This window comes from Paramormyrops kingsleyae, chromosome 7 (assembly GCF_048594095.1).
Source record: "Paramormyrops kingsleyae isolate MSU_618 chromosome 7, PKINGS_0.4, whole genome shotgun sequence".
Lineage (NCBI taxonomy): Eukaryota > Metazoa > Chordata > Actinopteri > Osteoglossiformes > Mormyridae > Paramormyrops > Paramormyrops kingsleyae.
The window spans coordinates 30,773,073-30,792,282 of NC_132803.1; the positions used below are offsets into that span (position 1 = coordinate 30,773,073).

Sequence of the window (19,210 nt, forward strand, 5' to 3'; positions counted from 1 at the left end):
GCATTGACTTGGAAAAGAATTTCATGTCATGTCTCTCTGTGTGTCTGTCTGTGTCTGTGCATGTCTGTGCCAGTCTGTCTGTGCATATCTATGCCTGTCTGTCTGTGTCTGTGCGTGTCTGTGCATGTCTGTGCCAGTCTGTCTGTGCATGTCTGTGCCAGTTTGTCTGTGCATATCTGTGCCTGTCTGTCTGTGTGTCTGTCTGTGTCTGTGTATGTATTTGTCTGTGTGTGTCTGTGCCTGTCTCCCTGTGTGTCTGTCTATGTACCTGTCTGTGTGTTTGTGCAGTGCCCCGCTCGTCCTGATCCATGCCCTGCTCACATAGCTGTCACCCCCCCCCCCCATATGTTGGCTGGCGCTGTGTGCCGTGGCGCGTGCCCACCTGTCTCCTGGTCACACAGGTGCTCACAGGGGTCTGTGGTTCTCTGCCCGCAGTAGTCCTGCACCCACTGGGAGGTGATGTTGTTCTGGTAGTACAGGGTCAGCCTGGCCGGGTTCAGCCAGTTTGACAGGTCCAGGTAGCTGCCCATGCTGACCACAAAGCTGCTGCCTGAGTCCAGGGACAGAAGATAGCAACCAAAAGATAGTCAGCAACACAGAGCGCTCCAGTGTGCCCTTTGTTTGGTATGTCACGCCTGTGATTCCCATCAGATGCAATAACGCCGGCACAGCAAGAAGAGCTGTGTATTTTTCAACAAGTAAATGAAATTAAATAGGTCAAATTAATTATAATTATATTGTGTGTATGTTTTTAGAAAATATTTCAGCGATCCGTCGTGTGCTGCAGAAGTAGCCCCATTTTAATTTCAATTTTTTTATGGAAGGAAAAAGATTTCATAATTTGTCATTGTTAAAAGGATTATGTACTGCTAATTTAAAAAAGAAAAAAAAATGCACAAAGTGCTGAAGCAGTAACAGTATTAAATTATAGTGCGTGTGTTGTGGAGGGTAACTGTGCCCATACAGCTAATCTCCCCCATGCAGTTGGCCCGGAAAGTTCTCTCCAATAATAAGCACATTTTAACAGAGCCGCCACATGCCCCGCACTGCAGAATTGTGGGAATCCTATTTACCGTGAATCAGCCCGACGACACTATTTGACCCAATGGCGTCTAACAGATAATCGTCCAATGGCTTTCATGTCGATTCCTTTTATTTACTCCTCCGCTAAGATTTAACTTAAGTTAACCCGTCTTCATTTGCTTTCCAAACAAATCTTTAACTATATGCAGCGGAGGGGGAAAAAAATCAAAGTTGTCAGTTTTACAGTAATGCAGTTTGCGTCGCTCCTCTGGTTTAACGAGACGAGAAAAATCAATGCTAATGCAGTCGGACTGCAAAGCCCGGCGAGCAGATTTTATTTCTATTTGTGTCACCCCGCGTAGCGAAACCAAATGGTACAGGGACAAATATATTCTAAAAAAAAAACGCTTTATAATAGCAATTTAATAGCTGGCTGAATCCAAAACTGAACTGTAAAAGCTGCGAGCAGGAACTGAACTTTAGTCTCGTTAATCTGACATAATTAGAAGGGAAACTAGGGAGAGAATTAATACCCATCTTCAGCAGGACATCGGCTCCCCCCAGAAGTGTATTTAAGCACCGGGTCAGAGATAACGGCACCTTTGTTAAAGAAAAAGGCCGCTTCAGCGATGTTGAGACGGGCACCGGCTTAATGAGCTGACTGATCTTTATTTTATTTCTTTCTCTCATGGTGTTAAAAAGTTTAAGGTGTGGCCTATCACTGTGGATTTTAACTGACACCTAGAGGTGACTGAGAGCATGGGGGCTGTTTAGGAGACAGCCGGTGTGGAAGGCATCGCTGTGACCTGGCCCCATGGTTCATGTCAAAAAAACCTGTGAACTTCCGTCTCCAAGTTTTGGATTTAAAAGTGACAGAGGATTTATGTAGACTGCTTGCTCAAGGGTCCAACAGTGATATGATCTCTGTGTCAGGCAGGGGATTTGAACCTACAACCTTCTGGGCGCATGGGTACAGATTCGTAACTATGCTGAGCCATACTGTGCCTCATCCATCCAGCTACTTGCTTATCCAGGAGAGGGTCATGGTGACCTTGGCATCTCTCCCAGTAATCACAAGGCACAAGCCTGGGCACACTCTGGATGCGTTGCCAGGGTAGACACACCATCACACACTAAGGGCAATTATAGAGATATAAATTCACCTAGCTGCATTTTTTTTGTTTGTTTTTGGACTGCAGGACAAAGGTCACACAGACACGTAAAGCTATCCCCACACACATAGCTGTGGGCGTGAATCGAAACCCCCAAACCTGCAGGTGTGAGCCCAAAGAGCCACCCCCCCTGTAGCCTCCTGATATCCCAGACGGAGGGCTGGCTCAGGATCTCAGGATCGCTGGCGTGATCAATGCTGTAGCTTGCCGACAGCCGCGCTGCACGCATGTCACGTTTATTAGTGAGGCTGGAGATGTCCACTCGGGGGAGAGAGAGGGCCACTCCGGCAAACGCATATCAAGTTTTCGGAATTAGCCGCAGTAAATTAACCTACTCTGACTGTGCATCTCCGAGTCTCTGCGGCTCGCCCACCTGCTCCACGCATCCACCCACTGCTAGTGTCAGAAGATAAGGGCGCTTAATTAAATTGCTTCTCTCTCCCATTTATATGCTTTTTCATATTTATGTAAAACATTTATAAAAATATTTAACAATCAATCACTGGCTGAAATTACTGGCAGACACACACACACACACACAGGCCCTAACTTCCTTGCTTGCCCTACGCTGTGCCGGATAGAGCATCACACACTGGAGTTTAGATAAACACACAGCTAGCGGAGTATGGAGGAGGGCTCACCATCTGCGACGAAATGCTCTGGGACGTGCAGGGTCACCTTCACCGTGAGGGGGCACGACAGCTGGCTGCTGTACACCACAGCCAGAATGCAAGTGCTGATAGTGATTAATGTCAAAGTGGCCTTGTTCATGGGGCTCTGCGGGCAACCTGAAGGGGGAGGAAAGGGGAAAGAGGGGGCTGATGGGTAACGGGGGGTGCCAGGAGAGCTGGCGCGGCACTGGTCCCAGCTGCAGCTGGTCACTGGTCCCGCTCTTCATCTCCACGGAAGCGTGACACCATGAATTTCATCCACGACTACGACAGGAAATGATGCCACTCACCCCCAAACCCCCCGGATTTGGCAGCAAACCCCGCACTCTGGTGACCCAATGGGTGAGGGTCATAAGTCTGGAGGCGAAACAATCCCTCCATGAGCCAACGAAACAGAGAGGAAACAAGTCAAAGCTGTGATGGATGACAGATGATGCAATCGCCCTCTGACATCATCCCCCGGCACTGGCCCACGCCGACCCACACGCCACACAAAAAGCGGTAACATGTAAAACATAATATATATGCATGTGAGGACATAAAAGGGGTGCCAACTCCGCAGGGGCTCTGACAGGTGCCCAGCTGGAGCTCGCAGCCGTCACAGAGAGGGGCGCCGAACCAGACAGGTTCTGCTCCCTTCTGTCCCATTCAGGGCTTTAATCTACGGCGGGCCATTTCACAGCACCCCTTAATCAAAAGCAAAAAAAAAAAAAGGAAAATAGAGAATGATGAGGAGAGAGAGAGAGGATAGCGAAGGACATGACAGGAAGCGTGAATCCTCAGGACTGGGCTCAGTCCGGGTCCTGCTGGCCCACATGACGTTCGTACGGACAGCCCGTCCCCCGAGTCCACTGGTGAATGAGGATGTATGAGGGTCACTTTCACACTTAATGGTACAGCATCACCATTGTGGGCCAAGGTCCGCTGTCACACCCCTGCAAACCGGACAGCGATACGGACGAAGATAGGACTTCATCCTGCGATAAAATGAGGATGGACATAAACTGGGAGAAGGTATAAAATCTTGGCTAAATGAGCAGAATGGCTTCATAATGACGATGCAGGGTTAAAAGGTCACGTCTCTGAGTGTATATCTGCAACTTCCCATGGCGCGGCTGCGAGATGTTTCTGTGGATTTACAAGGCTGGCAACGAGACTGAAATATGCATCCCCACTTTTATACTCAAGCTCCCCCCTCCTCATGTGTATCATCTGGAGTTGGCGTCGTCTTTTAACGTGCTCTCTCTGACAGCGTGCCATCTCCGGCTGAGCTGCAGACTTCGGATGAAGGTATCAGCCAAATCATATTTTAATTAATGCCATTAATAACAGCTGTCAGAACAGGTACACAAACAACGTGCTATGGGGGGAAATTAACTGCGCTATAAAGTCTTTTTTAAGCCCTAAACTCGCCGCTGTAACTCCTGGCTCGCCCGGGATCTCATCCCACCTGAGCTGCTTGCGCCTTGCCGACACTTCCTGCTAATCTGATAAATTTATCATACCTTTCACACCACGCGCTCCTTTTCTCTCCCTCACACACGGCCATCCCTCAGTTCTGCTCAGCAATCTGCTTTTTTTTTTTTCCAGAAAATGTCTGTAAACGGCGTGAAAGCTTAACATGATTCCAGAGGTGCGATTTCCACCACGTGAAAGGATTTGTAAATTAGGTGGCACCAAAGTTTTGATGACAGAGAAAAGTGTGTGTGTGTCTGTGTGTGTGTGTGTGTGTGTGTATGAGGTTTGTATGGCTTTTGTGTTTTATCCACTTCAGCTTAGTTCAGTCTTTATTGTTGTCACAGTACATGTCGGCACAAGAAGACTGAGTGAGAAACTCCCTGAGCCGTGTGAACAAAAACACAATGTATGTAATATGTAAACAAAAAAACTGCAGTATAAATACGCTATGTGGAAAATATCAATGGATAGATACTATATGGGGGTGCAGTGCGGGGCGCTAAAGTATGAAAGCTCCATCACTCAGGAGCAACATGTAACAATCTTTAGTGGAACAATCAATGGATGGTTGGACATCCTTACTAATTTGTGGTACCGTTGTAATACAGGAATCAGTCACGTGTCATGTTGCCTGGGGTGGAGGGGGGGTTAACCTGAGTCCGCTTTATACCCAGGGGGGGCTGGATTCAGGAGAAAGAGAGTTCTCGCCACAGTCGATAATCATGACTCACCCCCCCAGTCCTGGTTACCTTTTGTATCCCCAGAGGTGACAGGTGTCCATGGCAACGGTGTGAAGACTCATCTCTGAGAGCTCATTCGATAGTAAGTGTGTGTTGGGGGGGGGGGGGGGGGGGGTTGGGGGGCAGGCTTTCAAACTGGCCCGATAGCCAATAAACTTGCCTGAGTTCATGTTCTTTCTTCTTCTAAGTCAAATGAAAAAGTAAACATGAATCTGGTACACCCCCGTCTTCTGCCTGATGCAGACTGGGATAGGCTCTAGGCCCTCGCCATCCTGACTGGCTAGAAGATGGATGGATTGATCGATAGATGGTTGGTTGGATGGATGCAATCGTACCTTATTGGAAAATATACATCAATACAGACAGCTTTTGAATTTAATAATAAATGAATAAAATTAGATGCTTTTTTCCTTCTTCCTCGTGTACAATATTTTACTTGCTTCAGATGCATGTATTTATCCATCCATCCATCCATCCATCCATCTGTTTATGGAGAACCATACAGGGGTGGTGGGGAGGTGTGGCCTACCCCAAGCAGCACCGGGCACAAGACAGCGGGCTCACCAGATTCAATATGCTTATTAGAATAAAATGTGTGAATTCAGCCTCCCCGATGGAATGGTGGTCTCGTTCCCATGTGAGGAACCAGTCATCGAGACAGCAGGAGAACAAGAAAACAGATTAATCTTACTGCCATTTTCAGACATCCAAAAACGCTCCAGCTGCGTCCAAAAGCAATATGGAAGAGAACGATGATGGATCCTGCTAATTACTACTATGATCTTTGCTACAGGAGGGCCGTTCCCCCTACTGTGCTGCTTACAAATGTACATCCTCATAACGGGCCGTGATGGGGAGGGGCTTACAGCACGCCTGCACACAAGGACCGCCATTATCACCGAGGCTCCTTGGTAGGCAGAGAAGCGCTCTCTCTCTCTCTCTCTCTCTCTCTCTCTCTCACTCATACACACACACACACACACACACATTCATTTCTAAGGGAAAAACCATAATCCCATCAATGACATCCTTAACCCCTCTGCCAGCCCTAACATTAACCATAAGTCACCAAACAAAATAAAAAATACAAAAGTCTTTTGGCACTTTTAGTTTTTTGACTGGTCACAGCTGTTTATTACATTGAATTTCCCCTTGAGGGAACAATGGTCCCCACAATGTCAGAATAACAGGTTAACAATGTGTGGACAGAAACAAACACACAGGCACACACACAGACAGCAAAAAAGAAAAAGTCAAACTGCATGAAAACCTCGAGAAACAGTGTTTAAAAATGTGATAGCAGCCAAAAGATGATCAAATTAAACCAGCAGACAAAAGCAGTAAGACAGACAGGGTCAGACTCCCAGAAAGGCGTCGGTATGTGGAAGGCACCCTCTGTACTGGGAGCTGGTGAGTCACAGTGCACCCTCCGCTGGGGCCCTGTTACTCTGCCACACTCCCGCACTGACGCACCCCGTGGGCACGGCTTAATCAGGTTACCTAGGCCGCAACGGCGCCCCCTGTGGGCACGGCTTAATCAGGTTACCTCGGCTGCGATGGCGCCCCCTGTGCTGCTCCGTGTAGAATTTCAGCTGCGCGTCATCCTCTGCATCTGATCCCGAGTCCCCAGGACGGCCGAACACGCTGATCCCTGGGGAAAGAGGTGGGTGTCGGGGAGGGGGGTGGAAGACATAGAGGTGAAAAGAAGAGCTGGACAAACAAACAGCAGTAAACAAAAAAACAGAAATGAAATAAGAAAAAAAAAAAAACAATATTCTCAACAAGCGATTCAGACTGGGCCTGAGCCAAGGAACAGTCACTGGCCCCCACCCCGCTGTCAAATTCCAGAGAGTTAATGGTGACAGGAGGAGTGGCGCATCATTCACGGAGACCCCCCACTTCCCTGTGCGTGACACCATCCCCCAGAGGCGGTGATGAATTGATCCGTCTCCTACAGGAGGCCCGAGGCCAGAGAGGACTCCCTGGTGCTCCGCGACGGCGTGCTCCTGGTCCGTGGACCTCCTTCCCTCCAGACTACATTAATTTTCTCAGCTGCTAAGCATCCATGGGAAAAACCCCTCTAACTTGCAAATAATTTAATAAAAATCAGAGTAAAAGGCTTGGGGAGTTTCCTCAAAGAAAGGAAAAAAGTCACAAGTTAACAAATGAAATTAAGTTGCCCTGTTCTTCAAGGACCGTGAGAAGTTAGGAAGTGATTCGATAAGCAGAGCCGACGCAATTACCAGGAGATACTCATCTGTGCTTTCGGAGTGAGGCAGGAAGTTTGAGCTGTTCTTAAATAAGTACACTTGAAAAGGTGATCCTGATGGTAAAATCGGAAGGTAATCTTTGAGTGAAATGAGGACAGGAAAAGCTACGAAGCAAAATGTAAAGCCTGCCAGATCCTGAATTAATTACCAGTGAAAACTAAATGTCCGTAAGCGGCGGATTTCTGATTGTGAAGGCCTTATAGGTACCAGACTCCCATCTGGAGGATCGGCCGCTCATGGTTATTGACTGCAAGCACTGGAAGAGTTAATTACTTGACTACTTCCTAAGTCAGGTACATGTTCGATGGGCTTAATGAGACAGAGATCCTTAAATGTTCACCGAGCAGATCGAAGTGGCCCGTGAGATACAGAATTAATTAAAGGTTTGGAAGAACTCGTCTCTACAGGTGAGATTATAACATGAAAAGAGCATTAAATTTCAGTATTACATGAAACCTTTACATTGAGGTAACAGGCAGTTGTCACTAACCTGCCAGACCACCCACTGCACAGAGCACAAACATGGCACTAGCATAGACGTAAGGATGCTTACCATCCAGAAATCCATTGCTATTTATTTTAATTATTACACAGGCCACAGCCTCCACTTTTCCCCCGCCCGGAGCATTCCGAATGTCATTACGTACAATTACAGGAAGGACTGATGAGATCTTCAATTGTTTAATTGGGCCTGTGTTGGTAATGCACAAGATGACTTCATCCATGTGAGGAGGCTGCTAGCGTGGAAATGCTAGAGTACTATTTTCCCTGTCCCTCAAGCTGAAACACCCCTGGGGACAGGATGTGGACCAACCCAAGTCTCCTCCACTGCCCTGGCTTTGCACAATGTTTGTGTCATGACGACTGTCAATTTTTATGGTCAGCAGCGCTGTTTCTCAATTTAAACCAGTGTTTCTCAAACAAGGCCTTAGGGACCCCCAGACAGTCCATGTTTTTGCTCCCTCCCAACTCCCAGGGAATTGGGAGGGAGCAAAAACATGGACCATCTGGGGGGTCCCCCAGGACTGGTTTGAGAAACACTGGTTTAAGCCATGCATTTGTGTGGGGGCCCCCTGCTGGCCACAAACAGTCACTACACTAGAGGGGGCCCCAAAGTGATAGTGGGGCCCCTGAACCAGTAAGGCCATCCTTGTTTAGGGTACCGCCAGGACACCTGGTGGCTTGGGTCAAGCATGGGGTTCACACTAATGGAGCGATCCGCAGGCAGGCTGGAGCACAGATAATTGCTCAGGATGATTAAGGACTTTAAGCGGAGTGATCTGCTGGATCAATTAGTCAGGGTGTGAAAGAGACCAAGAAGTAGCAGCAGGAGAGAAATTAGCGAGGCAAATAGTCTGAGTGGCCGCAGCAGATCTTGGGAGGATAAAAAGGGGGGATTTCGTTGATGGATTCGTCTGTTTGGGCTCGGTGTCACATGCACTTGAATAAATGCACTTTGTCTGTGGTTTAACCCCACTGGCTTGCAAACAGTCCCATTTTAAATGGCTCTCAGAATCGTTGTGAAATATGACCGTTTTGGCTTTAATCTGGCTGCCATGTTGGATTTTAACACTAAACTCTGCTTGAACAACCACTTACCCAGTACAGGGTAGTGAGAGTCTGGAGCCTGTCCTAGGAATCACAGGGCACAAGGTAGGGGATTTTCTGGATGCCAGTTCACCAGAGGACAAATGCCCACACGCAATTTCTCAGAAATTCACCTAGCTGCATGATTTCTGGCCTGCAAAAAGAAACTAGTGGAAACTCGGAAGAAACGGACCTAAACACAGCGAGAAGAGGCAAACGCAGGAATGGGAGCCAGGACTGGGATGTGAACCCACAACCCCAGACTGTGGCCGCCTGCTGAGCCACTGCGCTTGCTGGCAAGCTATAATCATGGTGGGGTTTATTAACAGTGAGTTGGGGGGGTCCTTTTGGATTTTGAGATTTGCTAAATTGCCCATCAGAGCTGGGACGCGTCCCACCTCCGCGCCATTTCCACCGGCACGCTTCCTGTCACACCGAAGATGAACGCAGCTTGGGTGATGGCAGGCCCGGTGCATCGGCATAGCACCTCCCCGTCACCGCACACACACCCCAGCACGGCCCGTCTTCACCCAAGGACCTTCAATGGACTGTGATACCTTTGTGTGACACGCTTCATGGTACCGCACTACGAGAGACACGCATAAATGTGGCAAGACTGGTGATAACAATGTGGATTATTTTGTTTTAATAGTGCAAACATTTCAGTCACAGAAAAACGGGGCCAATTTTAATGAAACCTTTAAACGGCTTGAACGTGACAACATGCCCTACGTCTAAATACTGGAGAAAATTGTTTTTTAAACTGAGGCTGATATCGTACAGCTCGGGGTGGTATTGTGCTGATATCTTTAAATTACTGCATACAAACATGCAGCCTATGAAGATAATTACTCTCACCTCTTCATATACAGACACTCCCCCCCCGACCACCACTGGCTTTACACTCCACAAAGCCAACGTCTGCGAAGACGCAAAATGCTGAGAACGATGACGTTGCTTTCTAGTGGCGCCGCTACACTCACGGCGCCTGAGCCTCCTACCTCCAGGTAGGTAACGTCCGTCACCTCGGCCTCTCGTCAGCATCTGCCGCATCCAGGAATATGAAATAACCAGCCAGGCTCACCCCCAACCGTGGTAAATCCGGATGTAAAATATAGAAGACTTAAATGGTCCAATTAAAGCCCTCAGACGGGCCCAAACTGATGCATCTCTCTGTGAAATATAAGGGCCTTTAATTTGTTGCACTCCATTAGTTACGACGAGAAGCCTATCACCATTAAATATTGATAGGGTTCAGAGATTAGCTCGGATGATCCATGGTCTGGCAACGGTATCATAAGTCATCTTTTCATTTCAAAGCTAAATCACCCCTGCTGTTTTCTGGCTGCTGTAAACTCGATTTCCTTAATAACTCGGGACCCACCCCACCAAAAAGTGATACCGGGAGAAGGTTACATTGACATTTCGTTAATCAAACAATGTCTATCACACCCCCTCCCTGTTCTGACATGCCTGGTGTGCAGAATCGTCTCAGGTAACTTGAAGGACGATTGTAAGAGGAAGAAGCATGGGCTGATTTGCCCTCGGCAGCTAATCCGGCCTCGGGGTCGATGCAGCGCACCAGAAGCAGGTAGGTGAACACTGAACATTTCAAACACAGGCCCGTTATCTGCCCTGACGGGGTGGAATGGGCAGCCGTAAGCCTGCGAGCTGTAATTAGGGAAAGATATGGCCGGCCTAGTCAGCCTGATATCCATTAATTTCACACCGTGAAACCTAATCTTTCTTTGCGTCATGTGATCCATGGTCCTGCGGCCATCATAACGATTGTGTGTAGATAATGGTACCTCCACATTTGATGGACGGCAGAAAGGCTCTCAGTGCTGGGTATCGACAGGGCCGTTCCATTCCAAAAAAAGTTCTTCCCAAAATATCTGTAACCATAATTACTGGGGATGCTTGTCAGCCAACACCTACAGCTCTTAGAGGTGGAATGGAGATGTTCGGAGATGTTTGGAGGTGATGCAAAGAAACCTCCTGTGGTACAGAGCTGTCATACAGACGGATGTGGGCATCTTCACGTAATGGGCAGTGTGAGGAAGCACTGGGAGAGGATCAGACTGAATTTCCCTAGGATTGCCGCGGTCTAATTGTCTCATTAGAATATTTCACGCATACAGGGTGTCTCAGAAATATTTGCAACATCGAAATCCACAAAACATTCCCTTTGAAAAGCTTTCAAATCCCTCAGTAATCCAGATTTCACACTGTCACCATTACTGGACCTGGGCAAAACATTCTTCGATTTAGGGCATCACTCTTAGGTTGTTTTTCTTCACTAAAATGTCATGCCGGCACCCACCTTTAATTACCCTCCAAATTATGGGTAAGGAATTGAATTTTAATTACAGAAGAAGCTGCGTGTTCATTACACACCGTGCTACTTTGAATCTCACATAAAGTAAATAAATGCTTATAAATACAGTGACTAATATATCACACACATTAAAATGTATTTATGAGTTACATCCTACGTATTCAGCTTCACGAGCAGAAGGTGAATTGTTGTGTGTGGCTTATGGCTGACTGATGCTTTATGATCTGCTACTCATCCACATCCCCGCGTTACACTAGAAGCCCTGAATGGCACATGTGCTATAACACAAGGCCTCAGCGCGACAGGTCAGCTCATTTCGGGATTATGGGTCATTTTAAAGTTTCAGTGCTAGCCATGGGTCGACGTCCACTTCAAGTCACAGCAAAGGTTTTTTTTTTTTTTTTCCCCTTCGTTCTTTGAAAAGGTCGGGTTCCGCCATAAATGATTGGCTTGTTTGTCGAGTTAGAATCCAGAAGCTCAAACTTTTTAAATGCTTTCTGTTTCACACAACTGACTTTCCCCTTATAAGGAATGTTTACACTTCAAAAGCAAGAAATGATCGTCACCGTCAGACCAGAAGCTGATAATGACAGCATCGGCAGCCTCTGTTCTGTGTACACTGAGGCGGCGGGCTGCTGAATCAGGCTAAATGAGGGGAATCCTGCACTGCATTGCTACATGCTTTACAAGGACACATTTACAGACATAACGTAACGTATCCTATAAAAAACAGCCCATCGACCCACCGTCTAACTACTCATCGTGGTCAAAGGCTGGGGTGCATATATATATTTATAAATATATATAATTATATATATATACACATATACACACACACACACATATACACATATACACACACACAGTTCATTGCCCCGAACAAGCCAAACATTCTGGTGTTATCAAGCTTTCCATAAGTAACTGAATACTGTCTTCACTTCATGTTTACTGATATGCATATTTGACTTTTTATTCTATAAAAGTGAATTTACTTGCCCTTGCACAAAGCCTTTCGAACACATTCGCCTGAAAGCCTTTAGCTGCCCCACAGATCGAGGAATCGAGGAGTAAAATGTTACCAGTGCAATTTCCCAGAGGAACCCTTTGTTGTACCCTTGAGCGAGGTACATAAATAGGATTTCTTTACTTAAAGTATGCTGCAGGATAAAGGGACAACATTTCGCAGTGGTAACATGCATAAAATGTGGGTCTGAGCTATATGCTGAGGTATAACCCCAGATGAGAAGCTGGCTGAGGTCTCTGAGTGACCGTCTTGAGGAAAGAGGGTAGGGTTATTGGTTTTGGGGCTTTTCTGTGTCGACCTCATCACCTTCAACAGCGGGTGGTTGTCGTACCTCAAAGAAAAACCAGTGTCATACTGTGAGGTAGGAGAACTGGAAGAGGCAGCATTTCATTGTGAAGCCCAGGGGCTGAACATAAACACATCAAAAGGGCATCCCATAATCTTTGTTTGCTTTAGTTCATGCCGGTATCCCGCCATGGTATCATCAACAGCAAGTTGCCTAGAAACGCTTTCAAAGTCAAAGTCAACTTGTCATTTTGCACATGCACAACAAAATTATTCTAGAATAAGTGCTCTAATGCAAGCATGAGTTCCATCCTCCTTGATTTTTAAGATGCAGCAACACTGAGAACCTGCAAACCTGTGGACCAGACGTCCTGTCTTCACGCCAGATGTCCGGTATGAAAAGCAGCTATCACCTGTGCCTCTCATTCATCGTAATCGTCCCCAGCGAACATGGAGCTGCGCAGCAGATCTTTCCTGCTAATAGTCGCATTTGTGTGGCATGCGAATACACACGGAGAGCGGCGTGGGCCACTTTGAGTGCTCACATAAATGCGGGATGCGCTCCCAACCGAAACCGCGACTGAAGATGAGATTCAGTGCTCTCGGTACTATAAATATTAATCCCAATTGCCTGCGAGGCAATTATAGAGGGGGCAGTCTGTCTGGAAATGTAGAAGACCGCACACACCACGGTAACTGAAACAGGATTGCGTGTTACAATTTTTTCACCATAATTTTAACAACATGTAAAAGCCCATTGCATCATTTTTTGCACATAATTAGCTTCATAAAAAGGGGAAGTTATAAGCTCTTTCATAGGATATCTGATGCTTTCAAAATCATAAGTTCTTTCAGGGTGACACATATAAGGTAAAGAACATCAACAACAAAGATCATGAATAGTGCTCCGATATATCTGCATACAGTAGCTGTCCTTTGTGTGTTAGAGTCATGCTATGGCGAAGAGTGAAGTTCTGTATTCGTTTACCCATGCCTTGATATATCAATCTATATAGTTGGGTTGAACTGTAGCTCTGTAAAGCAACTTAATATAGCACTCCTTCTGTTATAGGCCAGTGCTCAGCCTCTACAGGCCAGCAGTCCAGCTGCTGAAGGCCAGGCAAGACTAATCAAGATTATTTTAAGGGTAGCTTAATTAGAAAGAGTGGGAAGATGATACTTTTTTCTAATGTTCAAATTTTGCATGAGTCATGTGGAGTGAGCCGCTACAAAAATCCCTTTTTAAGCGTAGGGCAGCGTAATTAATGCCGCTGATACGTTAGCACTTCTGAAAGCAGAGGCTCACTTCAGTGTCCTTCACCTGCATTGTAATAGAATGTACTTATGAGACTATAAAAATTACAGACAAGGTTATTTATGACTATGAGTAAAATGAGAATTAAAAAAAATGGTAATTGATACTTTGACTCTTCAAAGAACAGAGCATAGATATAGACCGGCCAACCTAGAAGTTCACCCCAATCTATACACTTGACAAAAGCTATGTTTCCATCAGCAGAGACAAAGGGGGTCATTACCCTGTCCTCCCCCTTATTGATCTTATTGATATCTCGGATGACTCCTCAGCATTATATGGCTCCTTTATTGCATCGGGCAAACACCAAACAGAGATTCCTCTGTAAAAAGCATAGCCTCCCTTTTGCCTTTATGCAGGATCTCTGGAGCTGCTTTTGGGGGCTGACTTCCCTGGGAAAAGAGCCCACCGGACGAACACGTGCTCAATCCCGCGTTGGCGAGTCTCGCCTCATTTCCACTCCTGCTAGGGTGGATGCTGCTCGGAGTGAAGACGGCTTACGTTATGTAAGTATGGCACATGACACAACTTTTGTGGCATTTTGGGGGCCGGGCTGCCTGTCAGTTTAGCTGCTGGAAGCGGTTTGTTATTCTACCCTTGAGCTAAGCAGTCAACCTGAATTCCACTTGATAAATGTCCAGCCTAATTAACTAGCAAAGTGACGGTAGTAGGTACACATATATAGCAAGGTAAGATGAGGCATGGGGTACCATTTTATTTCACAGAAAACACATCCATCTATCTTCTGTATCCACTTGTCCTAAACAGGGTTGTGTGGGGTCTGGATCCTATGGGCACAAGGCAGGGAACAACACAGGATGGGCACCAACCCCTCACAGGGTGCGCACGCACGCACACACACACGCACGCACACACACACACACGCACACACACACACACAGGTTTGTAATTGTATCTTTGTGGGGACTCTCCATTCATTCCTATGGGGAAAACTCTAATCTCAACATGACGACCTCAACCCCTAGCCGAGAGACTTTTGGCATTTTTAGTTTTTTGACCACATTCACAGATCTTTGTGGGGACTTGAAAAATAACACCAGCATGCAAACTCCACACACATGGATCCATCTCAGACTCCCAGAGGTGTGAGACAACAGTGGTAACCACTGCACCACCATGCCGCCCCTCACATGAAATAATAAGGAAAAAAAGACATTAAAAACTAGTAATAAATTACACATCCCCAGCAAATGCCAGAGAGAATTTTGTGGTCGCAGCTCATTATTATCTGACTGTCCATGTTAGACAGGGAACTTATATCATTCTTATAATGTATAGAAGCCATTTAACTTGTGGGATTTCCACAGAAAGGGAACATTTAACATCTTGCCAGTAGATTTTCCAGCCGTGGTGCGAGCTTGCAGGCAGAGACACTGGGAGAATGTTCTATCTGCTTTGTCGTCGCATCACAATGTCCTTTTGACGCAGCAGCGGGTTTATACAGTTTTTACAGCATCAAAAAGACAGGAGAAGCCTTTGATTTTTAGTTTTAAATCACTCTTCATCTTCGTGTCAGGTAGCAGGCTGAATTCGGTCTTTCTCAGTGCAGATGGTGGGGGTTCCGTGTCACACTCAGTACCCGCAGATATCTAATGGGGATGGATAAACACGTTTATTTCTTTCACTGTGAAGCTGTTAATTTGACTTCGCTGTTAGCAAAGTCATCTGAACGATGCACAGAAGTGATGCTGGTAAGAAGCAGAAAAACCAGAGGATGCCGAAGATCCCATTTTTCTTGTCTTTATTAGCTTTTCCCAAGAGTCTAACATCACATGAATGTCCTAAAGAGAAGACCCCAGAAAAGTGTATGACACCCCAGACAGGATGGGTCCCTCGCGGGGCACACACTCACCCGCCTGGTGCTTTAGAGAATTTTCCCGCCTTTAGACTCTGGACATTTAGAAGAAACATAGACAGGCCCAGGTATAAATTCCACACCCACCGTGGGTTTAAGATTCGAACCCACAACCCTGATGCTGCGAGTCTACTGGGCGGCCCACTGTGCGTGCCTGGTCATGTGATCTTTAGATGTATTAAATTTTTTGTAACTGGATAGAAGTACACGGCGGTTGTGAGGTACTGTCACAGAGAGCCCGTGACCTTTAAAAGAGGGAATGACTGTCCCACTACGATGGTTTATGTGATATGATTCCAGCTATATGCCTTTCAAAACAGCAGAGGTGGGTAGTTCAGGTCAAGAGAGTAAAAGTCCAGAACAAGATTTTGTTTCAGCCAACTAGTTGAGTACTCTGTGACTGTGACTCTTTATACTCAAGGTTGGTTGAAACAAAATCTTGTTTTGGACTTTTACTCTCTGGACCTGAACTACCCACATCTGTGAACCGGTGTGTGCGAGTAGAAGAACAGCCTCAGCAGCCATGACACGCATGACACATGCCACCCTCATGTCTACCAGCGTGCCACTCCCAAGTCACATGTCTACCAACGTGCCACCCCCCAAGTCACATGTCTACCAACGTGCCACCCCCCAAGTCACATGTCTACCAGCGTGCCACCCTCAAGTCACATGTCTACCAACGTGCCACCCCCCAAGTCACATGTCTACCAGCGTGCCACCCTCAAGTCACATGTCTACCAACGTGCCACCCCCCCAAGTCACATGTCTACCAATGTGCCACCCCTCAAGTCACATGTCTACCAACGTGCCACCCCCCCAAGTCACATGTCTACCAACGTGCCACCCCCCAAGTCACATGTCTACCAACGTGCCACTCCCCAAGTCACATGTCTCCCAGCTAACAATTTTTGGTACCTAGAATGTTCCAGGAACATTATACTTGGTTATACGAATGTTTGCTTGGTTGCATGTTTTGGTTTATGGAACATTCTCCTAACGTTTGTAATGTGGAAACCTCTGGATAACCTTTGGCCAACATTCCTGTTTGACTCTATAAATGTTCTCCTAACCACTGCTATACAAGAAACCTTTGGAAAACCTTATATTAATGTTCCAGTTAGGTTCTCTAAATGTTATATAAACGTTCCTGTAACGTTAGACTTAGTTCCCAAAACATTTGGGGAATGCTCTGATGCATTACAACGCATAACGCATAATTACATTCTCTAAACATCAGAAAATGGTTTCTGTAAAACTAACCATATGAGGACCATAGACTAACGTTACTTAATCGCTCCATGCTTGTTGGGCTGATGCTATCTGATTTTTCTTGCTGCACATATTCCTTCCATAATAATCTATTTTCATAAATATCCTTTGTCAGAATATTATGTTTGTTTACTGTGTACTTTTGAAACTTTACTTGTCTACACTCCATGTACTGTCTTTGGACTTTGTCTTGTTTATATACCTCACTGCAGCCTGCAATTTCCCCCTAGGATTAATAAAACTCATCGTATCTTATCTTTTGACAGGACCCAAGAGGCCCAAACCTTCCAAGGGTCTGGAACTGGGGCCCTTATTAAGCGTCTTGCTATCTTCTCACATTCTGTCCTGGAAACCACCAGGGGGCTTTAAAACCGCCGCACGCAGACGCCGGGCCACCAGCCACGTCCCATTTAGGCCTCTCTCCTTTTTTATGCACCTTCTGTCATGATTTACCGTCACGCGGATCTGTGCCGTCCCGTGTGGAGGGCCACTGTCACAGGAAACAAGCGTATATCACAACTCGCAGGACGGATGGTCGTAAATGTGAGGTTTTTGTCAGCCTTGCCGTGTATCTCATCATGCTCCCAATTCAGGTTTCGGGGAATTGCAATTATCTGACTATGAAATAATTACCATCCTAATTCCTTCATCTCCAATTGAGTCACTTCAGTTTTCTCGGTGGATGTGACTAATTTGTCATGCATGTGTCTTACATTAAAGCACCTTGTTGCCTGATTTAAATAAGTCGTTTTAAATCATCATACCAGTTTGAAGGGCCTCCCACATGAAGCAAGTAAGGAAGGATTGAAAAAAACAATGAAGCCACTTGCAGTGAGTGTGAATTTAAGAGCTGTTCAGGAAAATCGAGTGAATGCTAAGTGCCCTACAGAGTACCCTTCAGAGTGCACTCAGTAATGCCCGTAATCAAGCCCAGCATTAATGTGGACAATTAAGGAGGGAGGCCCCATTTCTTTAAGTCTGCCAGAAATTGCATTTTTCAGTTTTAACCTTTAATCTTCAGGGTAGAATGACGAGTCACGTGCGTGGGTGTGTGTATGTGCGTGTGTGTGGGTGGTCAAAATTGGCATTTGATTTCACTGAACTTGTGAATATCACCCAAGTTTCTGCCAGCTTCTACACACGCATAATGCACACTGTAATTTATTAGAGAATGGAAGTAAAATGTTGCTTTATAAAGCCGCCCCAGTAACCTTAGGCAGGTGTCCAGCAATCAGAAGAACACGTGCCTTACACCGCTGCAGCTTGTCCCTGTGTGATTCCGGATGGCCGCCCAAAAGCAGACAAAGAGCTGCGTCGGCAAGGAGGCGTGTGAACCCTGGCGGGGCTCTAAGGCCCTCCGATGAGCCGCTTCTTACACCGAGCATGGCTACGCGTCCCGCCACCTTTTAAAAAAGCATTAAGGCTTGTTAAGTGGCCTGGCTAATTTCACTCCTCTGCAGCATCCCTCTACGCATACGGTGCAGACAGAGCACATGAAGATGCATTCCAAGAGATGGGGGAGGGCTTCTAATCCACCCAAACCCCCCCGTGCCCTTGGGCAACACAGACCAAGTTATCACGGTTGCGATCTGGGCAGGGTGGGCTGGGCGTGGGTATCTGTGGGTGAGGTGAAGTCAGGTTACTGGCCCCTTCCAATCACGTGAAGCCCACTTCTAAAGCTATGAGTTCCCAGACACATCACATGGCTAAAGGTGGTGACCACTCCTGTACACACAGTGGCTGTCTTGTTGTTTCTTTTCCTCATGTTATTCCCATCTTTTGTTCTCTCCCCTAGTTCAAGTTCTGTAATTTTACAAGTTTACCAACCGTAAAACCCTAATCAGATCCTCGTTCTGTCCTCCTGACCCTGCATCACATATGTCCGTTCGCCCATCCTGACGAGAGGGAACCTTTCCGAAGGCCTTGACAGATATGTAACTGCCATGTTTGTCCTCCCTATGCCCCTGGAGCCGCGGACTGCAGAAGCGGTGGCGGGTGGTCCTACCTCGCGAGCGGCTGTACGGCCTCCTGCTGGTGGACGTGGCGTGCTGCAGCCGCGAGATCTCAGCCACCGTGCCGGTGCGGAAGTTATCCTTAAAAGTCTGCATCAGTGATTCCACCACCTCTTGTCGCGGGTCCAGGGCTGTCCAGTGAAGAGAGCACAGCAGACAAGGTATAA

At 46.7% G+C, this 19,210-nt stretch overlaps 1 protein-coding gene across 3 annotated transcripts in view; it reads right to left on the minus strand.

The window, feature by feature from the left end:
* The window catches only part of LOC111843458 (astrotactin-2-like), a 285,762-nt gene that overhangs the window by 148,644 nt on the left and 117,908 nt on the right, over positions 1-19,210 (minus strand). For all 3 annotated transcript variants that reach the window (XM_023811080.2, XM_023811082.2, XM_072714759.1), the window contains 4 exons: positions 19,037-19,174; positions 6,611-6,715; positions 2,837-2,983; positions 383-550 (listed from right to left, as the gene is read on the minus strand). In XM_023811080.2, the coding sequence (XP_023666848.1) occupies positions 383-550; positions 2,837-2,983; positions 6,611-6,715; positions 19,037-19,174 (558 nt within the window). The remainder of the gene's footprint in view (positions 1-382; positions 551-2,836; positions 2,984-6,610; positions 6,716-19,036; positions 19,175-19,210) is intronic.